General features: G+C 34.6%; 1 protein-coding gene across 4 annotated transcripts in view; it reads left to right on the top strand.

Moving 5' to 3' along the window:
* The window catches only part of LOC148950156 (nidogen-like), a 364,016-nt gene that overhangs the window by 253,897 nt on the left and 85,302 nt on the right, over positions 1-24,817 (top strand). For all 4 annotated transcript variants that reach the window (XM_089092178.1, XM_089092180.1, XM_089092177.1 and 1 more), the window contains one exon: positions 11,203-11,299. In XM_089092178.1, the coding sequence (XP_088948304.1) occupies positions 11,203-11,299 (97 nt within the window). The remainder of the gene's footprint in view (positions 1-11,202; positions 11,300-24,817) is intronic.

Genomic DNA, 24,817 nt, shown 5'->3' with positions numbered 1-24,817 from the left:
GTCGCTTATCAATGTCTGGCTTATGGTCTTAGTAGTTGGTTTGCTAAGCTGTTTCGCTCTGCACTACCTCTGGCTAGAAAATATATTGTACTGGCTACGACAGATTTTGCATCCTCTACACTATATGATTGGAGCTCTGGCAAGGATTTAAAAAAAAGTGCTTCGGAAAATCTTAGGTCCAGTGCGCGAACCCTTGTCAAGCAATAAAAGGTTTAAAAAGGTCGAGAAACAGTGCACCACTCATCAGTCTCTACTCAGAACAGAAACGAAAGACATCACCCCTGTCAAAGAAAACAAGGAAAAAGACGACACGTACAGTAAACAGAAGAAGAAGCGCCAGGAAGAGAATTGTTAGATCGAAACTAGATTTCTTTTCATAGATGGCATATCTACCGCATAAGGAACCCAACCTTCAATCACTTCATCTTTAAATCTATTCAATGCATAAAATGTTGATGTGAGTGTAAAACATGGATACTATGAACAATTTTATCCCCAATAACCCCTCTCTGATAATATCCACTTTCAAATTTATTCCAATGAAGACTACTTTATGGACATATCTTTAACATTTATAGATTTACGAATGAAAGTCCGGAAATCCAACAATACATTGGCAGTTCTTACCGATGAAAAATCCTATGAAAATTGTATATTACATAATTTATTTCGTGAAATCAGTGTCTACATAAATGACACTTTGGTGAGCACAAGCAACAATCTGTCAAATTATACAATATATGGAGTTCATGCTGATGACTCCCAAGTCATAAAAGGAATTGAGAGTCACCTCCAATGGATATGAATATATTACTAATACTGATAGTACAGAAGCACTTAAAAATGCTACAACTAGTGAATTACATCTAGTTGGAAAAATATATAATGAAATATTTAATATGCCCCAATGGTTGCCACCCAATATTTAATGTGGATATAAAGTTAACGCTTGCTCCATCCAATTTCATTTTACGAAAGGAACTTCCTGCCAATCCTGATGTAACTCTCTCCCTCACCTCGGCAATACTACATGTATGAAAGCAGCAGGTAATGAGTTCTGTTGCTTTGGCAGCGGAAAAACTGAGAGCCAGTTGAAATAATATTAAACTACTTACGTCACACAGTCATCAACCAACGTTATATTGCCACAGGCTCGCACACCTTCACCGACTCATCCTTTATCAATGGCAAAATTCCATCAAAATTAGCATTGGCGTTTGTAAAAAGCGCTATTGCAATAGGATCGTGGACTGGATGCCCACATAAATTTGAGATGTTTGGGCATTCATCTCTTGTATGTAAAGTAAATGGAATCCCACTCTACAACCTATATTTTGATAAATCCTATAGGACATTGTATAAGTTGACCATGCGAACCCTAGATCATGATTCACAACTATTTTAAAATGGTATAACCGAAGAAATATTCACTAAAATACATGGTATCATTGTAGTAGACCTTTCTGGCACCCAGGATATGAGTATAGTACGAACGGGGTATGTGCGTTTAGAGTGCACATTTGCCGACCCATTAGCTGAGAGTATTGCACTAATCTCACTAAATTAATTTGAAACCTATTGGGAAATCACTCCTGAAGGCAGTGTTCTACTAGACCTCGCACCATGAACACCAGTCAAATAATCAGCGTATTTAATATGGACCCCTAAAAGTCCAAATACAGATCCTATTGTCTGCCCTCGGACTTTCTTAGCAAAATTCAAAGTGCCAAATATACCATAATCATTGTTAATAGCAGTCCGTCGACTGTAAATACTGGCCATTGGTTGTACATTTTTCAAACATTGAAGACGAATGAAATTTTTTATCCTCTCGGTCTAATTTAAGCATTTTATGCTACACGCACCAGCAAATCGATTTTAAGCGTTTGAAAAACTATTGTTCGAAACTAGAAGAGATTACAGGATATGAAGACTAAAAGCTGTGGTTTCCATGCGCTACTATATTTCGTGTTCAGATGTCGTGGCTATACTTACAAGCAGTTTCTCAACATTTATGTAGACAATCCATGTCTGAACGACTTTATGGTGGAAAATATCCTCTCAGACCTGTATAATATTGATTTTAGTGCCCTACGAGTAAAGTGCTTAAAAAATGGATATGAATTTGTTTATTAATAAAGAAAAATGTATATAAAAATGTCTTTATTCTTCACTTTAGATTTAATCTTCGGTGTATAGGCAACTGTCGAGAACCACTAATGCTGGTAGATCATTTGAATTCACTGTATATTGATTTTGATTGGCTGCAAAGTCAGGGTCACATTTTCTACAGTACAATGTACATTCACTCTTGTTGTATCTCTTTGTACAGTCAATGATACTATTTGCATTCATATTGTGAAATTCACGTGTTTCAATATGTCTGTTTGAAGCAATATCACATGCAGTGTTTTCAAATGGTGAATCACATTCGGTAACTGCCAAATAAAAATTGCTAGGTTTATAGTCATAATAGGCAGTGTCGTCACAACGATGATGTAGAAACCAAATTGTCTTGTTACCCCATTAATTGAATCGTAGACCTGATTCCTCCTCCCAAAATAATTTAAATCCACGACGATACCAATCTCTTAGAAATAAACTAAAATCCCGTTTGGGGTTCTTTCCAATCATACAGGGGTAAGTATTCTCCCACTGATCACATTTGTCATAGTGACAATTGGAGCATAGATGTCCTCTAGTATGAGTGTCACAAATCTCTTCAAGACATGATTTACAGCCTTTAATTTGTACTACATATCCTCTATGTAATTTATAGGGATTGTATAATTTTTACTTTTCATTATACTCATTAATAATTGTACAATTCTCACATGATGACCAGCTGTCAAGAATGTACATGCATAGTGTGGCATGCATGGAACATTTTTATGGTTTCCGTTGTCAACTCTCTCACAGCTAAAAAGAAACTGATCCACATTCGATAAACTCAGAGGGGGATGGGAAGATGAGGAACTCTGTGTCGTTACATAACCTCTTTCAAAATTCTATGTAGATGGGGATCCATCTACATAGAATCTATGGCACTGTTTTCAAAAGTATATCCACGATATTATTCTGCTTTGTTTCAATTAATATATCAATAAATCGATTAAAAACATTTAAGTCACGTCGTAGAAGCTGCAAACAATAGTCCAGTGGGGGAGAGTCAGTTTTTATTATAATGTCAAGTGTTCCCTGTGAGAATATATTCCGTTAAAGGGATAACTCGAGAAAATTGTAATCCAAAATCAAATGTTTTTCCATAATCACAAGATTCAACCTAATTCTCTCTTTCTTAAATTTATTCATTTTTCAATCCTATCACTCTCACTGCTGACTCTAGACTAACCATGATTCGTTCTACTTTAAGAATATTCGACAACCTAACAAAAAGAAAGAAGACATTTTCGATTTCGAAACAATTTTATTGGGCTTGTATAATTACAACAATAATATATTTTGTACATGTACAATTATTGATATAACTTATTGTCCTCTATATGCTTCACTATTGCATTTAAAGCACATTGAAGTCTATTCACATGTGCTATATCAACTTTTGCAGCGAAGCATAATTGATCCTCCATTTTAAATTTGCTCAAAGATAACACATATACTTCATCCCATTCAAGACAAAGCCGTGATCCTCTTGTGATTTCTACCGCAATGTTTGGTGCTCTTTCATCATTACTGCTACTGTTACCAACATCTAATAGTGTAAACATTCCACTCATTATTATAAATATATCTTAATGAATAAAGTCATACTGTTCTCACTCCTTGAATTCTATTCTCACACTAATCACAACTATAGCAAAAATCCTTCCTTATATTCACTGTGATCTTGTTCCGTTAGTGTTTCCGACCCCTATGATTGGCTTAGAAAGAGACACATGATCTTGTTCCCGTTAGACACGCTCTTATCGGACAATGATTTAAACTTTTGTCTGTATTCATTCGGCATAGAAACATCAAACAAGTTGACCGACAAACAGAACTATGAAACAACATCAAATCATATAACCATCAAACAATATAACCATCAACAAACCGAACCATATAACGATCAAACAGGCCTAGAAAGAGGTACTTTTAAAGAACTAAATAGTACCTTTCTTATCTGGCAATGATGTAAATTTCTGTTCGGAGTAATAGGCTTAGGAACATCAAACAAGTTGACCAAACAAACAGAACTATAAAACAACATCAAATCACATAACCAACAAACCATATAACCATCAACAAACAGAACCATGAAACAACATAACCATCAAACAGGCCGAGAAAGAGGTACTTTTAAAGTACTAAATAATACCTTTCTTATCTGGCAATGATGTAAACTTCGTACAGCGCTGGCACTGTCATCCCTACTTCAATCGTTAGTTGCGTTTGCAGATGATTTACTGAACCTTTCCTGCACTTTCCAAGGATGCTGCTTAACTTTTAAGCATCTCCAAGAACAGTATGAGGAAATTGGTTTGAGCTTTAATGCTAATAAAACGGTTGTTCTATCATTAAAATATAAAGGAAATAGAAATTCAAGAAGTCTATCCGGCTCTGAAGTTCCTTTTGCTAGCAGCCTTACTTACCTGGGTATGCATTTTGGAGCAAATCTGAAATAAAATAGAAACATTGCACTGAAAAATTATTCTAGTAAGATCCGGGCTGCGTATGCATCCCTGGCTTCAAACGTCTCGCATCTGAGAAGAGTTCACCGTTCTCAGTTATACAATAGCCTAACAGTTCCTCACCTACTTCCCAGAGGCGTCATTTGGGAGGGGCTGGCTGGGGCTATAGCCCCCATCTGGTTTTAGGAGGGGCCCCAAATCAGTAGTCACAATTATATTGATTTGATCTTGACATCGAAAAAATTGGGTTTTCAATTAAAATAAATCCGTTTCTAATACAGCTATACTTCACAACAATCTATTGTGAGCTTCATTCCCGAACATATTTATTTATTATTCCTATTTCACATTTCATAACACATTTTTATTGTCTTGTTGTAAAAGCCACGGTGCCCAACTTTCAACACAATAATACAAGGCGACCCAGGATCTATTGTAAAATTACACATGTCGGTTACGCGAATCTGGGGCAGTGATCCCCTCTTTATATAAGTATTATGTAGCCTACTCTTTATTTCTTTGAGTGTGTCCTTCAATCTGTTTTGATTTGTATTGAATTGTCTTGAAATTTAGTGATAATTTCAGACAAGTTATTTTTTTATAATTTTAGGAAATATAAGAGAAAATACATTATATAAAAGGACAATTAAAAGAATCGATGAAAATATTGAAGGACAGTGCCTAATCTTACATACCCAAGATTATAGCAAAATGAAATTATGGAAAAAGCACGAGATTTTTTAATAGAACAGTTAAAAAGAAATTGTACCAACAATCAAAGACCAGTATTTCTAAATCGCAAATGAAAGGCCTTATCAATGGGGGGGGGAGGACTTGGCTTGAACCAACTTATAAGAAAGGCGAGAAAAACATTAAAAAAACAAAAAAGAGACCTACCAATTGGTGTCAATTCAAGAAAATTTTGGATGGGGGGTGTTGAATTTACTGTTTGATATCTCGAAGGGAGGGGGGCGGGAATTTGTTTTTTTCAATTTTTATATGAAAATATCAAGCCAGTGTCATGAGCAGCCACATTCAGATATGCAAGCTAGTATTAAAGCAGTTGCACCGAATGCAATTTAAATTCACCGCCGTGCTCATAGACTCAACCTTGTGTTGGGTGATTGTATATAGAACTTGAAACGAATGGCATCTTTATTCTCCATTCTTCAAGAGCTGTATTGTTTTATCGTGAATAGCAATATACACTACCAACTGTTTGTTAATGCTCAGAAAGCCACTGGCATGACTGTTCCTCAGTTAGAGAAATTATCTACTACATGATTGGTATACTGATATATATATATATATATATATATATATATATATATATATATATATATATATATATATATATATATATATATATATATATATATATATATATATATATATATATATATATATAGATATAGATATATATATATATATATATATATATATATATATATATATATATATATATATATATATATATATATATATATATATATATATATTATCAATTACCAAAATATTCTTCAGACGTGGGCTCAGGCCCACGGACTCGCAACTAGTCTTCAGACATTGGAATTTATATTTACACTCCATCTAGCAGAATTTTTTTTGCCATAGTATCTCTGTTTGAGCAACTGCAGGTCGTAGACCTTGGTTTTCTCTAGAGCTACTGGTCTTACTGCAGCTACATGAGATAAAATTATTGACAATTGACTGAAAAAGCTTTTGGTGTGATATATCATAAAGCGAAAGATTTTCTTGTGAGTGTGGCCTCACTGAAGACCTTTTGCAAAATTTTCAGAATTCTGGTTCCTTCTGAAAAAGACAAAAGCAAGCACAGTAAATAGCTTCCAGCTTACCGGATTTTGTAACCTTGTCGACTCTGCGAAAAAGTGACCATGCTGAAGTGAAAGAATCAACCAAATATGCTTTCAGAAGGGATTATTTTCCTGCGATAGACAGATTGTGCTGTGAGTTTGAAACCCGCTTCATAAATGCTTTTTCACTGTTAGTGTCAATCTCTGCATTAGATCTTGATCCGCCAAACTTTCTCAATACGAGCTGACTAGCTAGTGTGGCAGCGCATTACAAAGAAGTTTGCATTGACACAACCCTGTTTGCCGTGCAAACAGATCTTGTGAGAAGACATATCGACACTTTAGGCAATAGGCCAAAAGATCTCTTAGAACTTCACAATGTAATGAAGGCGATGTTGATAACATATTCTGAAGTTTTAAAAATTATACAAATCTTCATTACTCTGCCTATCACAACGGCTTGTAATGAGATTCTTTTCTAAATTAAGCCTTATTAAAACCTATTTAAGATCAACAATGGGTGACGAAAGGGTCAGTGATCTGATGATGGTTCTTAGTGTAAAAAAATTGTGTGAAATCATTGGAGTTTGTGGCTATGGTTGGTATTTTTGAAAAAAGGAGACCTCGTTGGTTCCCAGTTTTGCAATAAAACTGTGAATTACTTTCCAACTAAAGTCCTCTGTATTTAATAATTTTTTTTAAATTACTTCTTACTATTATTATTTGATTTTGGGGGAGGCTTTTGCTAACCATTGTGAAGGAACGTTGCTCTTAAACAACTGTGAGCCGGCCACTTTGAGGGGCCCACAGAAGTTTCTTAGCCCCCCCCCTTAATTCAGAATGAAATGACGCCGCTGCTACTTGCCCTTGCTCATGTTTGGTTTTTTTTAACTGTGATAAGAGAAAGCATGTTCATCGCCTCTATTTTACATTTGCAAAGTATTTAATGGAATTGCCAACATGGACAAGTAACTCTTTTCTGAAAAGAAGGTATCAATTCTTAAACCCAGCTGGGGTTATTGAGTAGCGTATTTATTATTTCTCTACTGAATGCCAGAAGTTTTCCCGACTTTGGTCATTTCTGTTTGTCCCTTGTTTTTAGTTGTCGAAGTGTGTTTTTATCTCTGGTTTTTCTTTTTGTTTTTCTTGATTTTTATTCTGTCTTTTTCTGGGATCTACCCAGTTTTTTGTGACGGGATATGAATAAAATGATGATGATGATGGTGGCACATATAATTTAGCTCTATTGTCCAAAGCAAAGCAACTCTGTCGCAGTGACTTAAGGTTCACTGGTGGAATTGAGGTTTCACTGAAAGCCACCATTCCGTGACAATGAGTCCTTGAAGCCAGATTAGAAACAAAACTCTCGCTTGGTATCAGCTAATTCAGCTAACAGTGGCTAGAAATTAAATCATAACTAACTGAGCTGAAAATAACAGTAAGACGAAAGGGAATCTGAGTGAATACGGTCAATGACCAAAATATAAAATTTCAAACGTGTAGAAAGTGTTATTTTTTGCTCAAACTACTGCTCAAACTACAAGAATGTATAATATAATCATTACTTTCCTTGACTTCTTTCATCATAGCGTTAATTAAGTGAATGAAAAGATTAAATAAATAAAAAAAAATGAATGTGAGATCAGTAGCACTTCTTACTTACTTACGTATGTCGTTGGGTTTTAGTACCTTTTAATAAACACTGTTTATCGACGCTGGAAATGCTGGTAAAAGAACCCCGAAGTAACAAATGGAGTCCTAAATTTATGTATGAGCTTAATACTCGAACCCTATATTTTTTTAGTTATTATTTGAGTCAGATTAAAAATATTTTGAATTAAACAGCTCCTTGTAACAAACTGTAAGTTTGTTACAAGGAGCTGTATCATAAGATACAACATATTGAACTATCATATTGAGCAATCATAAGAACTGCATGTTGAATTAAATTGAATTGAATTTATTTGTCATCTGCTGTCAACACAGTAACAACCGGAGGACAAGAGAAGAAAAAACAGAAAAGAGAAAGACAGAAAAAGACAAATAAAACATAATTAAAATTCACAAAACAAGAACACAAGCACAATGATTAATCAAATTATTGCACAATACAGATAACAAGCACAATAAACACAAAAAAACGTGATATATTTTTACTGTTTTAGAACACCAAGGGGTCCCTTAATTTCCTTATCATAAGCTTTAATGCATCTGCCGAAGGCAGCATTAGGGTCTATAATACCGTATCTCCTATTGGCCCAAGAATTACTTGCCCAAGGTGGGAGGCTAAGGAGATAATTAGCATACCAGTATTAATTTCACCGAAGGTGCTTTAGTTCCATTGGCTGAGAAGGTGTATAAAAAGGTGCAATGTATAAAAAAAAATGGAAGCGCATGCAAGTTATACAATTTAGCTAATAGCCGGGGATTAAAACTAAGTATATTATATTTTATGCTACCGTAGGCACTGGACGTAGGTGCTGGAAATGACGGATGAGGTGCATTCTAGTTACTTTTAAGGAATCACCGATTGCGAGGCCAAGTTATTTCATTTCCAGTTTAGGAGCAACTGATACTCTATCAAGATCGAATTTAGCTTCAAAAGAAACTGTTTATCATGAGACTTTCAAACTCGTAACAGTTTCGGAATGTCTTGAGTAAAATTTTTCCCAGCGAAAATAATGAAAAATTAAAAGAGCGCTCCCCTTCCCTCTTTGAGTTTCAAGACGGACTAACAAAGCATAAGATTGCAATTTTGCATTATTATGTCAGTGGTTTCTATAAGCAAGTGTCAACAAAAGTTAAAGTAAATCCCCTATATTTGATCATCCGTATATTAGGTTAGGTGATTGTAAGCTCAGCCAGAGTTGACCCTGCTGTAAGTGTGTCCCCAAGAAAATCTGGGGAAAAACACGGAAAGTGTCGAATAATTTGCCCCCAACCACGCATTGCACCCCAGGCCAAAGGCAGAAAATCAGGACATCGATACATCCGTTACGCAGGCTATTGGTCAGCATGCGAACAAAGTATATTAGGTAAATCACGCCTGTAATTCCTGAAGACATAGATTTCCATTTTCCTCTCTAGTAGATAGTCATCGGGATCTCTAAGATTTTAATAGTAAACCCATACTTTTGACGCTAATTAAAAATTGTCAAAATAAGCATTAAGCAAAATTGCAGCTCTTAAAAAAAATAATATCCGATGGAACTCGGTGAGTCCATTCAGCTCTTTTTAATTACCGGGAGTATCATCATTCCCTCGTAAGTTTATTGTTTCCTATTTCCCTTTTATTTTAATCTAGATTTCGAATTTCCTTTCTGTTCTCCTGAAATCTCATCTGTGAAAATTTGGTTAGAGATCACAGCTTTTCAAAGTCTTTGCTTGATCCTTCTTCGTCTAGATAAGGATATATATTTCCAACATAGTCTTTATTCTCTTTTATAGAGCAAATAAAAAAGCTCATTTTTTTTGGCTTTATTGTTGTCTTTTATCCCATGTCTATAGTTGAAAGCTAATAAGAAAATATTGAGAAAGAACTTGTTCCGTCTGGGACAACTGTTTTTTTTTTTTTTTTTTTTTTTTTTTTTTTTTTTTTTTTTTTAGCTGTAAGATTAGTGAGTTTGTGGAACAGAATACAAACAACAAGTGGTTAAATTACCTTTAAAATGTAAAAGCAACGTCTAGACGCATTACAAAATGGACTGAAAGAATAGAATAACTTGATCGTAGTTTAGGTAAACTTAATGCAAGTAAAAACAACTTCAATGTTTTTATCAAAATTGCAATATGCTCATCCGACACCCAAATTTCAATTCTTCATAGAAAGCGGTAAATTGCAGGCAGATTTTGGCGCCAACAACACAATTGAAAACTTATTTCCGTATAATTTTCCTTGGTTTTCTAGGTTCTTGGATGATGGAGGTCAAGAGTATCTCTGACTTTCTTCAGCATAGGATTGAAAGCAGAGCATGACTGTTAGCTGTTAAACGCTTAAAGCAGTAGAACGGGAAGACTATGCCTTAAGCTTTTTTTATTTCCATAAAAGTGTTAATTAAAAGGGGATTTTTTATCTTAGCAATTTTTAATTTTAATAAGCGACCAAAAATGAATTTTAGGTTTTGAATATTCTAATAAAGTAACAAAATGTTGCTTTATTATCCTTTTTTCTAATTTCTGCCACTTATTGTGACTAGTTTCATTGCATAACAAACCTTTATTAATTCCTCTTCATGCGACTATCTAAGAAACTCTATGGTAGATTCAGATTAGATTCGTATATCTTTTTTATTAGCTTGTAATATCACAACTAAGTTTTCGGTAAGGATCTTGGCTTTTCAAAAGTTGGTTCCAAAATATCGTAGTAAGCATGTTATTTTCTAACGGTGCCTTTCTTCTCTTATATGTAAGAAGTGAAGAGAATTTTGTGTTTCTTGTAACTACAAGGCTAGTTGTGTTAAATCTAAAGGACACCCTAGATGGTCAATCTTTTTGATCAAAAGCATCCGTCAATCAATTGATTAAAGCATAATTGACTGTCTAGGAACCGATTGAGCCATTCAAACTTTCAATCAATCACCATCAACACTTGACTGAAGCATCAAACAGGCTCCGAGACGGTCAATCATGCTTTAATCAATTGACTGACGGAAGATTTTGATCAAAATGATTGACCATCTAGGGTGTCCTTAGTATGTAACAATTTCAGGAGATAACCTTACTTTACATATTCTGACTCATGAATATATCTATTACAGCCGATGAGGATCCTTGCCTACAGGGGACAGAAGTATGCTCTAACAATAGTATGTGCGTTTCTGCTGGGGACACTTTCAGATGCGAGTGCAAACAAGGGTACGTCACAGTTTAGTTGAATTCGTAGTTACAATGATCATTCCCATCTTTGCTCACTTGATACGCTATTTTACTCACATCACTTAGATATTGAGATAGTATATACTCTATATTCACACATATGAGATTCCAGCTAGATTCTCTGCAAAGCCTCCTTAGACAATAAAGATTGGGTAACCACATTATTCGAGTATTGAAAATGTATAAAAATAAGGCTTTTTGCAGTATCATACCTCTTTTTTAGTGCTTAGTCCTTGACCAAGTAGCCCTACGCCAAAGAATGGAAAACACTATTGTATTTTTATCTTAGTAGACGTAATATATATATTTTTTTAAACACAGTTGATCGAATAATTTCGGTTTGAATTACTACTTAGAACAGAAATGCAATTCAAAATGAAAAAAAATAGCCTCTCGAGAGGAAAACGATTAAAACTCATACACCTGTCGGCTCAGCCACTTACGAAAGAAAAACCTTCTGTACCTCATCTCTAACTATTAACAGTGCCGAAAGAATATGGTGAACAGCGAAAGCTGATATTGCATACAATCTAATAGGCTTTCAGTCATCACCTCCTACCTGTCTATTCTGATGTCCAAGGGGAAAAGCAGTTTCCGTAAACAGTACAAAACAACTTGAGTAAATAGCTATTGATTCCCTTGAAAAAAAATGCAAGCATCAGCTGAAGATTATAAAACAAACAACGGTCCGAAACTGGCTGAATTTTGATCTGAAGTACCAACATTTATTACATAAATGGCACTTTGTTAGTTTATTAATTAAAAAAAACTTTTTGACAAAATAAGTTTTTTAAAGAAAAGTAAAGAACTCCATTAAACAAAAACTGAGCAAAAATCAAATCAAATAATCTACCAAGCGTGAAACAACCATAAATCAGCATCGATGAATAAATGAAACCAAAACGAACAGAAATTACAATAAATAACCGAGTCAAAATCAAAACGAGCAGAAATTAACATAAGTTGGGCTCAAAACCCCTATGCCTTCCAAAGGCCAGAACATAATTTGCACTTCACTGAAAAAAAAAATATAAGTTTTTTTACTTTTATAACTTTAATAAATCAAATAACATTAAAATTGTGATTATAAAATATCAGTTTATGTATAATGAACTGACAATGCACATTCATTTGCATTTTGTTCAACGTAGTCGAAAGTTCTGGAAGTTAAGTCTTTTAGGATGATAACCACATCAGAGCCCTCAGTGCAAGGGTTGTAAGGTATGCCCTGGGGGCATATAAGGTTTATATAGAAAGTTGTTGTAGAAATTTCAAAAAGGGCTCATTTGACTGGAAATTGAAATTGCCCTTTTTAAGAGTCGAAAGTGAGTGGTTCGAAACTGAGAGAACTTTCGACTACGTTGGATATCTCAAAACTTTGATTGGAAGTGTTTGGGGAAATGGTGGGCGTGAGATCGAGGTTAGTTGCCCTTCAATCACTTCTGGCTAATAAAAGGGCACTATCCCTTTCAATTTCCAATTGAATGAGCCCTTTTTGAAGTTTCTAAAACATTGGTTTCTATAAAAGCCTTATATACCCCCAGGGCATAACATACGACCCTTGCCCTGAGGGCTATGGGGGTGGAGGTGTTGTCATCCTTAAATACTTGAACTTCCAATCGAATGAGCCCTTCTTCAAGTTTCTACGACAAAGATTCGATTGAAAACTTATATGCCCCCAGGGCTTAACTTATAACTCTTGCCCTGAAGACTGTGGGGGAAGTGTTCTAATCAAAGGTTTAATTTCCTGATCTTTAAACAGCGTGGAAAAAAAGACTTTCTCAAAATTTCGATTGGATATTTTTGGGAAAATGGGGGGCGTGGAAGGGGTGTTAGTTGCCTTCCAATCACTTTCGACTATTAAAAAGGGCATTAGACTTTTCAATTTCCAATCGATTGACCCCTTTTTGAATCTTCTACGACAACGCGTTCAATAAAAATCTTATATGCCCCCAGGGCATAACTTACAACCCTTGCTTTGAGGGCTGTAGGGTGGGAGACTTGTCATCCTCAAAGACCTAATTTCCAGAAGTTTCAACTACGTTGAACAAAATGGCTATCTCAAAATTTTGATGGGATGTGTTTGGGGAAAAGTTGGGCGTGAGAGGGGGGTTAGTTGCCCTCCAATCCCTTTTGACTATTAAAAAGGGCACCAGCCCTTTGAATTTCCAGGCGAATGAGCCTTTTTTGAAGTTTCTACGACAACACTTTCTATAATAACCTTATATGCCCCCAGGGCACAAATTACAACCCTTGCCCTGAGGGCTGTGGGGGAGTTTCCTCCTCAAAACATAATTTCTATCTGGAAATCAACGAAGCTGAACAAAATGCTCATCTTAAAATTTTGATTAAATGGGTTTGGGGAAAAGGCGGATGTGAGAGGGGGGTTGGTTGCCCTCAAATCACTTTCGACTATTGAAAAGGGCAATTTCCATTTCCAATCAAATGAGCCCTTTTTGAAATTTCTACAACAACTTTCTATATAAACCTTATATGCCCCAAGGGCATAACTTACAACCCTTGTACTAAGGGCTCTGATGGGGTTATCATCCTAAAAGACCTAATATCCAGAGCTTTCGACTACGTTGAACAAAATGGATATCACAAAATCTTGATTGGATGTGTTTGGGGAAATGGTGGGTGTGAGAGGGGGGTAAGTTGCACTTCAATCGCTTTCAGCTATTAAAAGGGCACTAGCTCTTTCAATTTTAAATTGAATGAGCCCTTTTTGAAGTTTCTACAACATTGCTTTCTATAAAAATCTTCTATACCCTCAGGGCACAACTTACTACCCTTGCCCTGAGGGCTGTGGAGGTAGAGGTGTTGTCATCCTTAAATGCCTAATTTCCAAAACTTTCAACAACGTTGAATGAAATGGGTATAAAAAAATTTTGATTGGATGGGTTTGGGGAAAAGGTGGGTGAGAGAGGGGGGTTAGTTGCCATCAAATCAATTTCGACAATATTAAAAAGGCACTAGCCCTTTTAATTTCCAATCGAATGAGCCTTTCTTCAAGTTTCTGCGACAAACATTTCAATAAAAACTTGTATGCCCCCAGGGTATAACTTACAACTCTTGCCTTGAATACTGTGGGGGGTATGTTCTAATCAAAGGTTTAATTTCCTGAACTTTAAACTGCGGGGAAAAAATAGCTATCATCAAAATTTCGATTGAATGTTTTTGGGGAAATGGTGGGCGTGGAAGGGGTGTTAGTTGCCTTCTAATCACTTTCGACTATTAAAAACGGCACTAGCGATTTCAATTTTCAATCGATTGAGCCCTTTTTGAAGTTTCTACGACAACGCGTTCTATAGAAACCTTATATGCCCCAAGGGCACAACTTGCAACCCTTGCTTTAAGTGATGGGGGGGGGTTGTCGTCCTCAAAGACCTATTATTCAGAACTTTCAATTCCGTTGACGAAAATTGTTATCTCAAAATTTGATTTGGATTTGTTTGTGGAAAAGGTGGGCGTGAGAGGGGGGGGGGGGTAGTCACCCTCCAATCACTTTTGACTATTAAAAAGGGCACCAGCCCTTTGAATTTCCAGTCAAATGAGCCTTTTTTAAAGTTTCTACGACAAAACTTTCTATAAAAACCTTATTTTCCCCCAAGGCATAACTTACAACCCTTGCCCGGAGGGCTTTGGGGGATTCCTCCTCAAAAACATATATTCTATCTGGAAATCAACGACTCTGAACAAAATTGTTATCTAAAAGTTTTGATTGGATGTGTTTGGGGAAAAGGTGGGCGTGAGAGGGGGGTTAGTTCCCCTCAAATCAATTTCGACTATTGAAAAGGGCACTAGATCTTTGAATTTCCCATCGAATGAGCCCTTTTTCAAGTTTCTAGGACAAAGATTTCAATAAAAACGTAAATGCCTAAAAACTTATATGGTAGGCGTGGAAAGGTTGTTAGTTGCCTTCCAATCACTTTCGACTATTAAAAAGGGCATTAGCCATTTTAATTTCCAATCAAATGATTCCTTTTTGAAGTTAGTAGATACCTATCTAAAGGTCCGATCCCTCACCCCTGCTGACATCTACAATTTAGTTAAATGCTGACGGGGGTCCATATATGGGCATAGAGTCCCTAGGGAGATGGTTTTTGTCAATGAGAATGAAAAAACAGGATTTTTCTTACTTGAAAAAACAGGAATTTTCTCACATTGATGGATGTTTCTTGGACGGTTATTAGTGTTGGTCAATTTATTTGATGTTTTTCTTGGATGTCAACAGCAATTTATGTCTGTTTTATGGTTCTGTCAGTGAGAATGAAAAAACAGGAATTTTCTCAATTTGATGGCTGTTTCTTAGAGAATTGTTTCCGGGCGAAGTTTATTAATGTCTGACAGATGACGTCAAGGTTGATTAATGTCTTTGGAGTTTGTTCAGGAGAATTGTTTCCGGGTGAAGTTTATTAATGTCTGACAGATGATGTCAAGGGAAATTATTGATTCACGAAAGGGGAATTATCTCCCGGCGAATGTTTTGATCTTAGAGATGAAGAGATTAACGCGGGAAAGGGTTTCCCAGTAATTTCAAATGTGACAGCGCAGGGATGTCAAAACAAAAGGAACACGCAAAAATTACGTTTAGGGGTTATTTGGGCGAAACCGTTTTAGACATTTTAGGGAATTATTTCGGCGAAACAGTTAGAGACATTTTAAAAGATGATTTTAAAGATGTTTTAGAAGAGAATTTGAGGGTGAAACTCTGTGGTCGTTATAATACACAAGTTCTATTTGAACAGTGTTGTGAGGTTCTCTACCCCAACCCCAAAGGGCCCCGATCCCCATACCCCAACCGCAAAGGGCCCCGATCCCCCTACCCCAACCCCGAAGGAACCCCCCGGCCCCAAAGGTCCCCCGGGCTCCCAAAGGACCACCCGGCCCCCCAAGGACCTCCCGGACCCCCAAAGGCCCTCCCGGGTCCCCAAAGAGCCCCCTCCTCATTTTTTTAATACTTTTTAATTTGCGCATTTTGAGACAAAAGGACCCCAGCCCCCAACTTTTGGCTCCCCCTCCCACCATGAGTGGTTTGTCGTGGTTTACCATGTCACAGTTACATTCTCTTGATTTTTCAAAGCTCATTTGGATATCTTTCGTTGAAATGCAAGAGTTGGAATATTTCAATAGTGTTTTGTCATGGTTTACCTAATCAGAGTTACATTCTCTTGATATTTCAAAGTACATGATGATTTCCTTTCATTGAAATGCAAGAGTTGGAATATTTCAGTAGTGTTTTGCTGTCGCTAACCATGTCACAGTAACATTTTCTTTATTTTTAAGAGTTAATTTTGTTTTTATTTCTGTGAAATGCAAGAGTCGCAATATTTCAGTAGTATTTTGTTGTGGTTTACCTTGTCACAATTACATTCTCTTATTTTTTCAAAGTTCATTTTGGATTTCTTTCGATGAAATGCAAGAGTTGGAATATTTCAGTAGTGTTTTGTCATGGTTTACCTTGTCACAGTTACATTCTCTTAATTTTTCAAAGTTCATTTTGAACTTCTTTCGTTGAAATGCAAGAGTTGGAATATTTCAGTAGTGTTTTGTCGTGGTTTACCTTGTCACAGTTACATTCTCTTGATTTTCAAAGTTCATTTTGAATTTCTATCATTGAAATGCAGGAGTTGTAATATTTTAGTAGTGTTTTGTCATGGTTTACCTTGTCACAGTTACATTCTCTTGATTTTTCAAAGTTTATTTGAATTTCTTTCATTGAAATGCAAGAGTTGGAATATTTCAGTAATGTTTTGTTGTGCTTTACCATGTCACAGTTACATTCTTTTAATTTTTCAAAGTCACTTTTGGATTTCTATCGTTGAAATGCAAGAGTTAGAATATTTCAGTAGTGTTTTGTCGCGGTTTACCATGTCGCAGTTACATTCTCTTAATTTTTCAAAGTTCATTTTGAATTTCTTTCATTGAAATGCAAGAGTGGGATTGTTTCAGTAGTGTTTTGTCGTGGTTTACCATTTCAAAGTTACATTCTCTTGATTTTTCAAAGTTCATTTTGGATTTCTTTCGTTGAAATGCAAGAGTTGGAATATTTCAGTAGTGTTTTGTCATTGTTTACCATGTCACAGTTATATTCTCTTGATTTTTCAAAGTTCATTTTGAATTTCTTTCGTTAAAATGCAAGAGTTGGAATATTTCAGTATTGTTTTGTCATGGTTTACCTTGTCACAGTTATATTCTCGTGATTTCTCAAAGATCATTTTGGTTTTCTTTCGTTGAAATGCAAGAGTTGAAATATTGCAGTAGTGTTTTGATGTGGTTTACCTTGTCACAGTTACGTTCTCTTGATTTTTCTAAGTTCATTTTGGTTTTCTTTCGGTGAAATGCAAGAGTTGTAATATTTCAGTAGTGTTTTGTTGTGGTTTACCTTGTCATACTTACATTCTCTTAATTTTTCAAAGTTCATTTTGGATTTCTTTCGATGAAATGCAAGAGTTGGAATATTTCAATAGTGTTTTGTCGTGGTTTACCTTGTCTTACTTACATTCTCTTAATTTTTCAAAGTTCATTTTGGATTTCTTTCGTTGAAATACAAGAGTTGGAGTATTTCAGTAGTGTTTTTTCGTGGTTTACCTTATCACAGTTACATTTTCTTGATTTTTCAAAATTCATTTTGAATTTCTTTCGTTGAAATGCAAGAGTTGGAATATTTCAGTAGTGTTTTGTTGTAGTTTACCTTATCACAGTTACATTTTCTTGATTTTTCATAATTCATTTTGAATTTCTTTCGTTCAAATGCAAGAGTTGGAATATTTCAGTAGTGTTTTGTCGTGGTTTACCTTGTCATAGTTGCATTCTCTTGATTTTTCAAAGTTCTTTTTAAATTTCTTTCATTGAATTGCAAGAGTTGGAATATTTCAGTAGGGTTATGTTGTAGTCTACCGTGTCACAGTTACATTTCCTTAATTTTTCAAAGTTCGTTTTGATTTTCTTTCATTGAATTGCAAGAGTTGGAATATTTCATTAGTGTCTTGTCATGGTTTACCTTGTCACAGATACATTTTCTTGATTTTTCAAAGTTCATTTCGAATTTCTTTCATTGAAATGCAAGAGTTGGAATATGTCAGTAGTGTTACGTCATGGTTTACCTTGTCACAGTTACATTCTCTTGATTTTTTCAAAATTCATTTGAATTTCTTTCATTGAAAAGCAAGAGTTGGAATATTTCAGTAGTGTTTTAATGTGGTTTACATTGTCACAGTTACATTCTCTTGATTTTTCACAGTTCATTTTGGTTTTTCTTTCGTTGAAATGCAAGAGTTGGGATATTTCAGTAGTGTTTTGTTGTGGTTTACCTTGTCACAGTTACATTTTCTTAATTTTTCAAAGTTCATTTTGGATTTCTTTCGATGAAATGCAAGAGTTGGAATATTTCAGTAGTGTTTTGTCGTGGTTTACCATGTCACAGTTACATTCTATTAATTTTTCAAAGTTCATTTTGAATTTCTCTCGTTAAAATGCAAGAGTTGGAATATTTCAGTAGTGTTTTGTTGTGGTTTACCTTGTCACAGTTACATTCTCTTGATTTTTCAAAGTTCATTTTGAATTTCTTTCATTGAAATGCAAGAGTTGGAATATTTCACTAGTGTTTTGTCATGGTTTACCATGTCACAGTTACATTCTCGTGATTTTTCAAAGATCATTTTTTTTTTCTTGAAATGTAAGAGTTGGAATATTTCAGTAGTGTTTTGATGAGGTTTACCTTGTCACAGTTACATTCTCTTGATTTTTCAAAGTTCATTTTGGTTTTATTTCGTTGAAATGCAAGAGTTGGATTATTTCAGTAGGGTTTTGTTGTGCTTTACCTTGTCACAGTTACATTCTCTTAATTTTTCTAAGCTCATTTTGAATTTTTTCGTTGAAATGCGAGAGTTGGAATATTTCAGTGGTGTTTTGTCGTGGTTTACCTTCTCACAGTTACATTCTTTTGATTTTTCAAAGTTCATTTTGGATTTCTTTCATTGAAATGCAAGAGTTGGAATATGTCAGTAGTGTTTTGTTATGGTTTACCTTAACACAGTTACATTCTCTTAATTAGGTTAGGTTAAGTTAGGCTAGATTAGGCTAGCCTACGTACACACGCGTACGTAGGGTAACCTAACCTAACCTAACTTAATCTAACCTAACCTAACTTGATCTAGCCTAACCTAACCTAACAAAAATCATGAAAAGGTAACTGTGTCAAGGTAAAGCACAACAAAACACATTTCAACGAAGGAAATCCACAATGAACTTTGAACAATCAAGAGAATGTAACTGTGACAAAGTAAACCACGACAAAACACTACTGAAATATTCCAACTCTTGCATTTCAACCACAACAGATCACTACTGAAATATTCCAACTCTTACATTTCAACGAAAGAAATCCAAATGAACTTTGAAAAATTAAGAGAATGTAACTGTGACTAGTTAAACCACTACAAAACACTATTGAAATATTCCGACTATTGCATTTCATCGAAAGAAATCCAAAATGAACTTTGAAAAATTAAGAGAATGTAAGTGTGACAAGGTAAACCACAACAAAACACTACTGAAATATTCCAACTTACATTTTCAACGAAATAAAACCAAATGAACTTTGAAAAATCAAGAGAATGTAACTGTGACAAGGTAAACCTCATCAAAACACTACTGTAATATTCCAACTCTTGCATTTCAACGAAAGAAAACCAAAGTGATCTTTGAAAATTCAAGAGAATGTAACTGTGACATGGTAAACCATGACAAAACACTACTGAAATATTCCAACTCTTGCATTTCAATGAAAGAAATTCAAGATGAACTTTGAATCTCTGTCAAGGTAAACCACGACAAAACACTACTGAAATATTCCAACTCTTGCATTTCAACGAATGAAATCCAAAATGAACTTTGAAAAATCAAGAGAATGTAGCTGTGATAAGGTAAACCACATCAAAACACTACTGAAATATACCAACTCTTGCATTTCAATGAAAGAAATTCAAACTGAAATTTAAAAAATCCAAAAAATGTAACTGTGACAAGGTAAACAACGACAAAACACTATTGAAATTTTCCAACTCTTGCATTTCATCGAAACAAATTCAAAATGAACTTTGAAAAATCACGAGAATGTAACTGTGACAAGGTAGACCATGACAAAACACTACTGAAATATTCCAACTCTTGCATTTCAATGAAAGAAATTCAAAATGAACTTTGAAGAATCAAGAGAATGTAACTCTGACAAGGTAAACCATGACGAAAACTACTGAAATATTCCAACTCTTGCATTTCAACGAAAGAAATTCAAAATAAACTATGAAAAATCAAGAAAATGTAACTGTGATAAGGTAAACCACAACAAAACACTACTGAAATATTCCAACTCTTGAATTTCAATGAAAGAAATTTAAAATGAACTTTGAAATTTCAAGAGAATGTAAGTGTGATAAGTTAAACCACGACAAAAAACTACTGAAATAAACCAACCCTTACATATCAATGAAATAAATTCAAAATGAACTTTTTGAAAAATAAAGAAAATGTAATTGTGAGAAGGTAAAACACGACAAAACACTACTGAAATATTCCAACTCTCGCATTTCAACGAAAGAAATTCAAAATGAACTTTGAAAAATTAAGAGAATGTAACTGTGACAAGGTAAAGCACAACAAAACACTACTGAAATAATCCAAATCTTGCATTTCAATGAAAGAAACTCACATGAACTTTGAAAAATCAATAGAAATGTAAGTGTTACAAGGTAAATCACGACAAAACACTCCTGACATATTCCAACTCTTGCATTTCGATGAATGAAATTCAAAATGAACTTTGAAAAATCAAGAGAATGTAACTGTGACAAGGTAAACCACAATAAAACACTACTGATATATTCCAACTCTTGCATTTCAACGAAGGAAATTCTAAATGAAGTTTGAAAAATCAAGAAAATGTAACTGTGACATGGTAAACCACAGCAAGACACTACTGAAATATTCCAACTCTTGCATTTCAACGAGAGAAATTCAAAATGAACTTTGAAAAATTAAGAGAATGTAACTGTGACAAGGTAAACCATGACAAAACACTATTAAAATATTTCAACTCTTGCATTTCATCGAAAGAAATCCAAAATGAACTTTGAAAAATTAAGAAAATGTAACTGTGAAAAGGTAAACCACAACAAAACACTACTGAAATATCCCAACTCTTGCATTTCAACGAAAAAACAAACCAAAATGAACTTTGAAAAATCAAGAGAATGTAACTGTGACAATGTAAACCTCATCAAAACACTACTGAAATATTCCAACTCTTGCATTTCAAGAAAAGAAAACCAAAATGAACTTTGAAAAATCAGGAGAATGTAACTGTGACAAGGTAAACCATGATATAACACTACTGAAATATTCCAACTCTTGCATTTCAATGAAAGAAATTCAAAATGAACTTTGAAAAATAAAGAGAATGTAACTGTGACAAGGTAAACTACGGCAAAACACTACTGAAATATTCCAACTCTTGCATTTCAACGAAAGAAATTCAAAATGAACTTATAAAAATTAAGAAAATGTAACCGTAACAGGGTAAACCACGACAAAACACTACTGAAATATTCCAACTCTTGCATTTCAATGATAGAAATTCAAAATGAACTTTGAAAAATCAAGAGAATGTAACTGTGGCATGGTAAACCGCAACAAAACACTACTGAAATATTCCAACTCTTGCATTTCAACGAAAGAAATTCAAGATGATTTTTGAAAAATCAAGAGAATGTAAGTGTGAGATGGTAAGCCATGACAAAACCCCAGTGAAATATTCCAACTCTTGCATTTCAATGAAAGAAATTCAGAATGAACTTTGAAAAATCATGAGAATGTAACTGTGACAAGGTAAACCTGACCTAATCTTGACAAAACACTAGTGAAATATTCCAACTCTTGCATTTCAATGAAAGAATTCCAAAGTGAACTTTGAAAAATTATGAGAAAGTAACTGTGACTAGGTAAACCACGACAAAACACTATTGAAATATTTCAACTCTTGCATTTCATCGAAAGAAATGCAAAATGAACTTTGAAAAATTAAGAGAATGTAAGTGTGACAAGGTAAACCACAACAAAACACTACTGAAATATTCAAACTCTTGCATTTCAACGAAATAAAACCAAAATGATCATTGAAAAATCAAGAGAATGTAACTGTGACATGGTAAACCTTGACAAAACACTAGTGAAATATTCCAACTCTTGCATTTCAATGAAAGAAATTCAAAATGAACTTTGAAAAATTAAGAGAATGTAACTGTGACTAGGTAAATCACGACAATACACTATTGAAATATTCCGACTCTTGCATTTCATCGAAAGAAATCCAAAATGAACTTTGGAAAATTAAGAGAATGTAACCTTGACAAGGTAAACCACATCAAAACACTACTGAAATATTCCAACTTTTGCATTTCAATGAAAGAAATTCAAGATGAACTTTGAAAAATCAAGAGAATGTAACTGTGAGATGGTAAACCATGGCAAAACACTAGTGAAATATTCCAACTCTTGCATTTCAATGAAAGAAATTCAGAATTAACTTTTAAAAATCAAGAGAATGTAACTGTGAGAAGGTAAACCACGACAAAACACTACTGAAATATTCCAACTCTCGCATTTCAACGAAAGAAATTCAAAATGAGCTTTGAAAAATTAAAAGAATGTAACTGTGACAAGGTAAAGCACAACAAAATACTACTAAAATAATCCAACTCTTGCATTTCAACGAAAGAAAAACCAAAATGAACTTTGAAAAATTAAGAGAATGTAACTGTGACAATGTAAACCACATTAAAACACTACTGAAATATTCCAACTCTTGCATTTCAATGAAAGAAATTCAAAATGAACTTTGAAAATCAAGAGAATGTAACTGTGACAAGGTAAACCATGGCAAAACCCTACTGAAATATTCCAACTCTTGCATTTCAACGAAAGAAATTCAAAATGAACTATGAAAAATCAAGAAAATGTAACTGTGATAAGGTAAACCACAACAAAACACTACTGAAATATTCCAACTCTAGCGTTTCAACGAAAGAAATTCAAAATGAGCTTTGAAAAATTAAGAGAATTTAACTGTGACAAGGTAAACCACGACAAAACACTACTGAAATATTCCAACTCTTGCATTTCAACGAAGGAAATCCAAAATGAACTTTGAAAAATTAAGAAAATGTAAGTAAGACAAGGTAAACCACGACAAAACACTATTGAAATATTCCAACTCTTGCATTTCATCGAAAGAAATCCAAAATGAACTTTGAAAAATTAAGAGAATGTAAGTAAGACAAGGTAAACCACAGCAAAACACTACTGAAATATTCCAACTCTTGCATTTCAACGAAAGAAAACCAAAATGAACTTTGAAAAATCATGAGAATGTAGCTGTGACAAGGTAAACCATGACAAAACACTACTAAAATATTCCAACTCTTGCATTTCAACGAAAGAAATTCAAAATGAACTTTGAAAAATCAAGAGAATGTAACTGTGACAAGGTAAACAACAACAAAACACTACTGAAATATTCCAACTCTTTCATTTCAACGAAAGAAATTCAAAATGAACTTTGAAAAATCAACAGAGCGTAATGGTTACGAGGTAAACCATGACAAAACACTACTGAAATATTCCAACTCTTGTATTTCATCGAAAGAAATCCAAAATGAACTTTCAAAAATTAAGAGAATGTACCTGTAACAAGGTAAAAAACAACAAAACACTGCTGAAATATTCCAACTCTTGCATTTCAACGAAAAAAAACCAAAATGAACTATGAAAAATCAAGAGAATGTAACTGTGACAGGGTAAACCACATCAAAACACTTCTGAAATATTCCAACTCTTGCATTTCAACGAAAGATATCCAAAATGAACTTTGAAAAATTAAGAGAATGTAACTCGGAATAGGTAAACCATGACAAAACACAACTGAAATATTCTAACTCTTGCATTTCAAAGAAAGAAATCCAAATGAGCTTTGAAAAATCAAGAGAATGTAACTGTGACATGGTAAAACACGACAAAACACTAATGGTGGGAGGGGGAGCCAAACGTTGGGGGACGGGGTCCTTTTGGCTCAAAATGCGCAAATTAAAAAGTATTAAAAAATGGGGAGGGGGCTCTTTGGGGACCCGGGCGGGCCTTTGGGGGTCCGGGGGGTCCTTGGGGGGCCGGGTGGTCCTTTGGGAGCCCGGGGGACCTTTGGGGCCGGGGGGTTCCTTTCGGGGCTGGGGTAGGGGGATCGGGGCCCTTTGGGGTTAGGATAGGGGGATCGGAGCCCTTTCGAGTTGGGGTAGAGAACCTCACAACACTTTTCAAATAGAACTTGTGTATTATAACCACCAAAGATTTTTACCCTTAAATTCCCTTCTAAGTCATCTTCTCAAAAAATCTTTTAAAATGTTTTTAAATATTTCGCCAAAATAATTCCCTAAAATGTTTAAA

The sequence above is a fragment of the Artemia sp. Qi Xiang Cuo genome, chromosome 7 (assembly GCF_049724085.1).
Source record: "Artemia sp. Qi Xiang Cuo chromosome 7, ASM4972408v1, whole genome shotgun sequence".
NCBI lineage: Eukaryota > Metazoa > Arthropoda > Branchiopoda > Anostraca > Artemiidae > Artemia > Artemia sp. Qi Xiang Cuo.
This window is presented reverse-complemented; position numbering and strand designations above follow the sequence as displayed.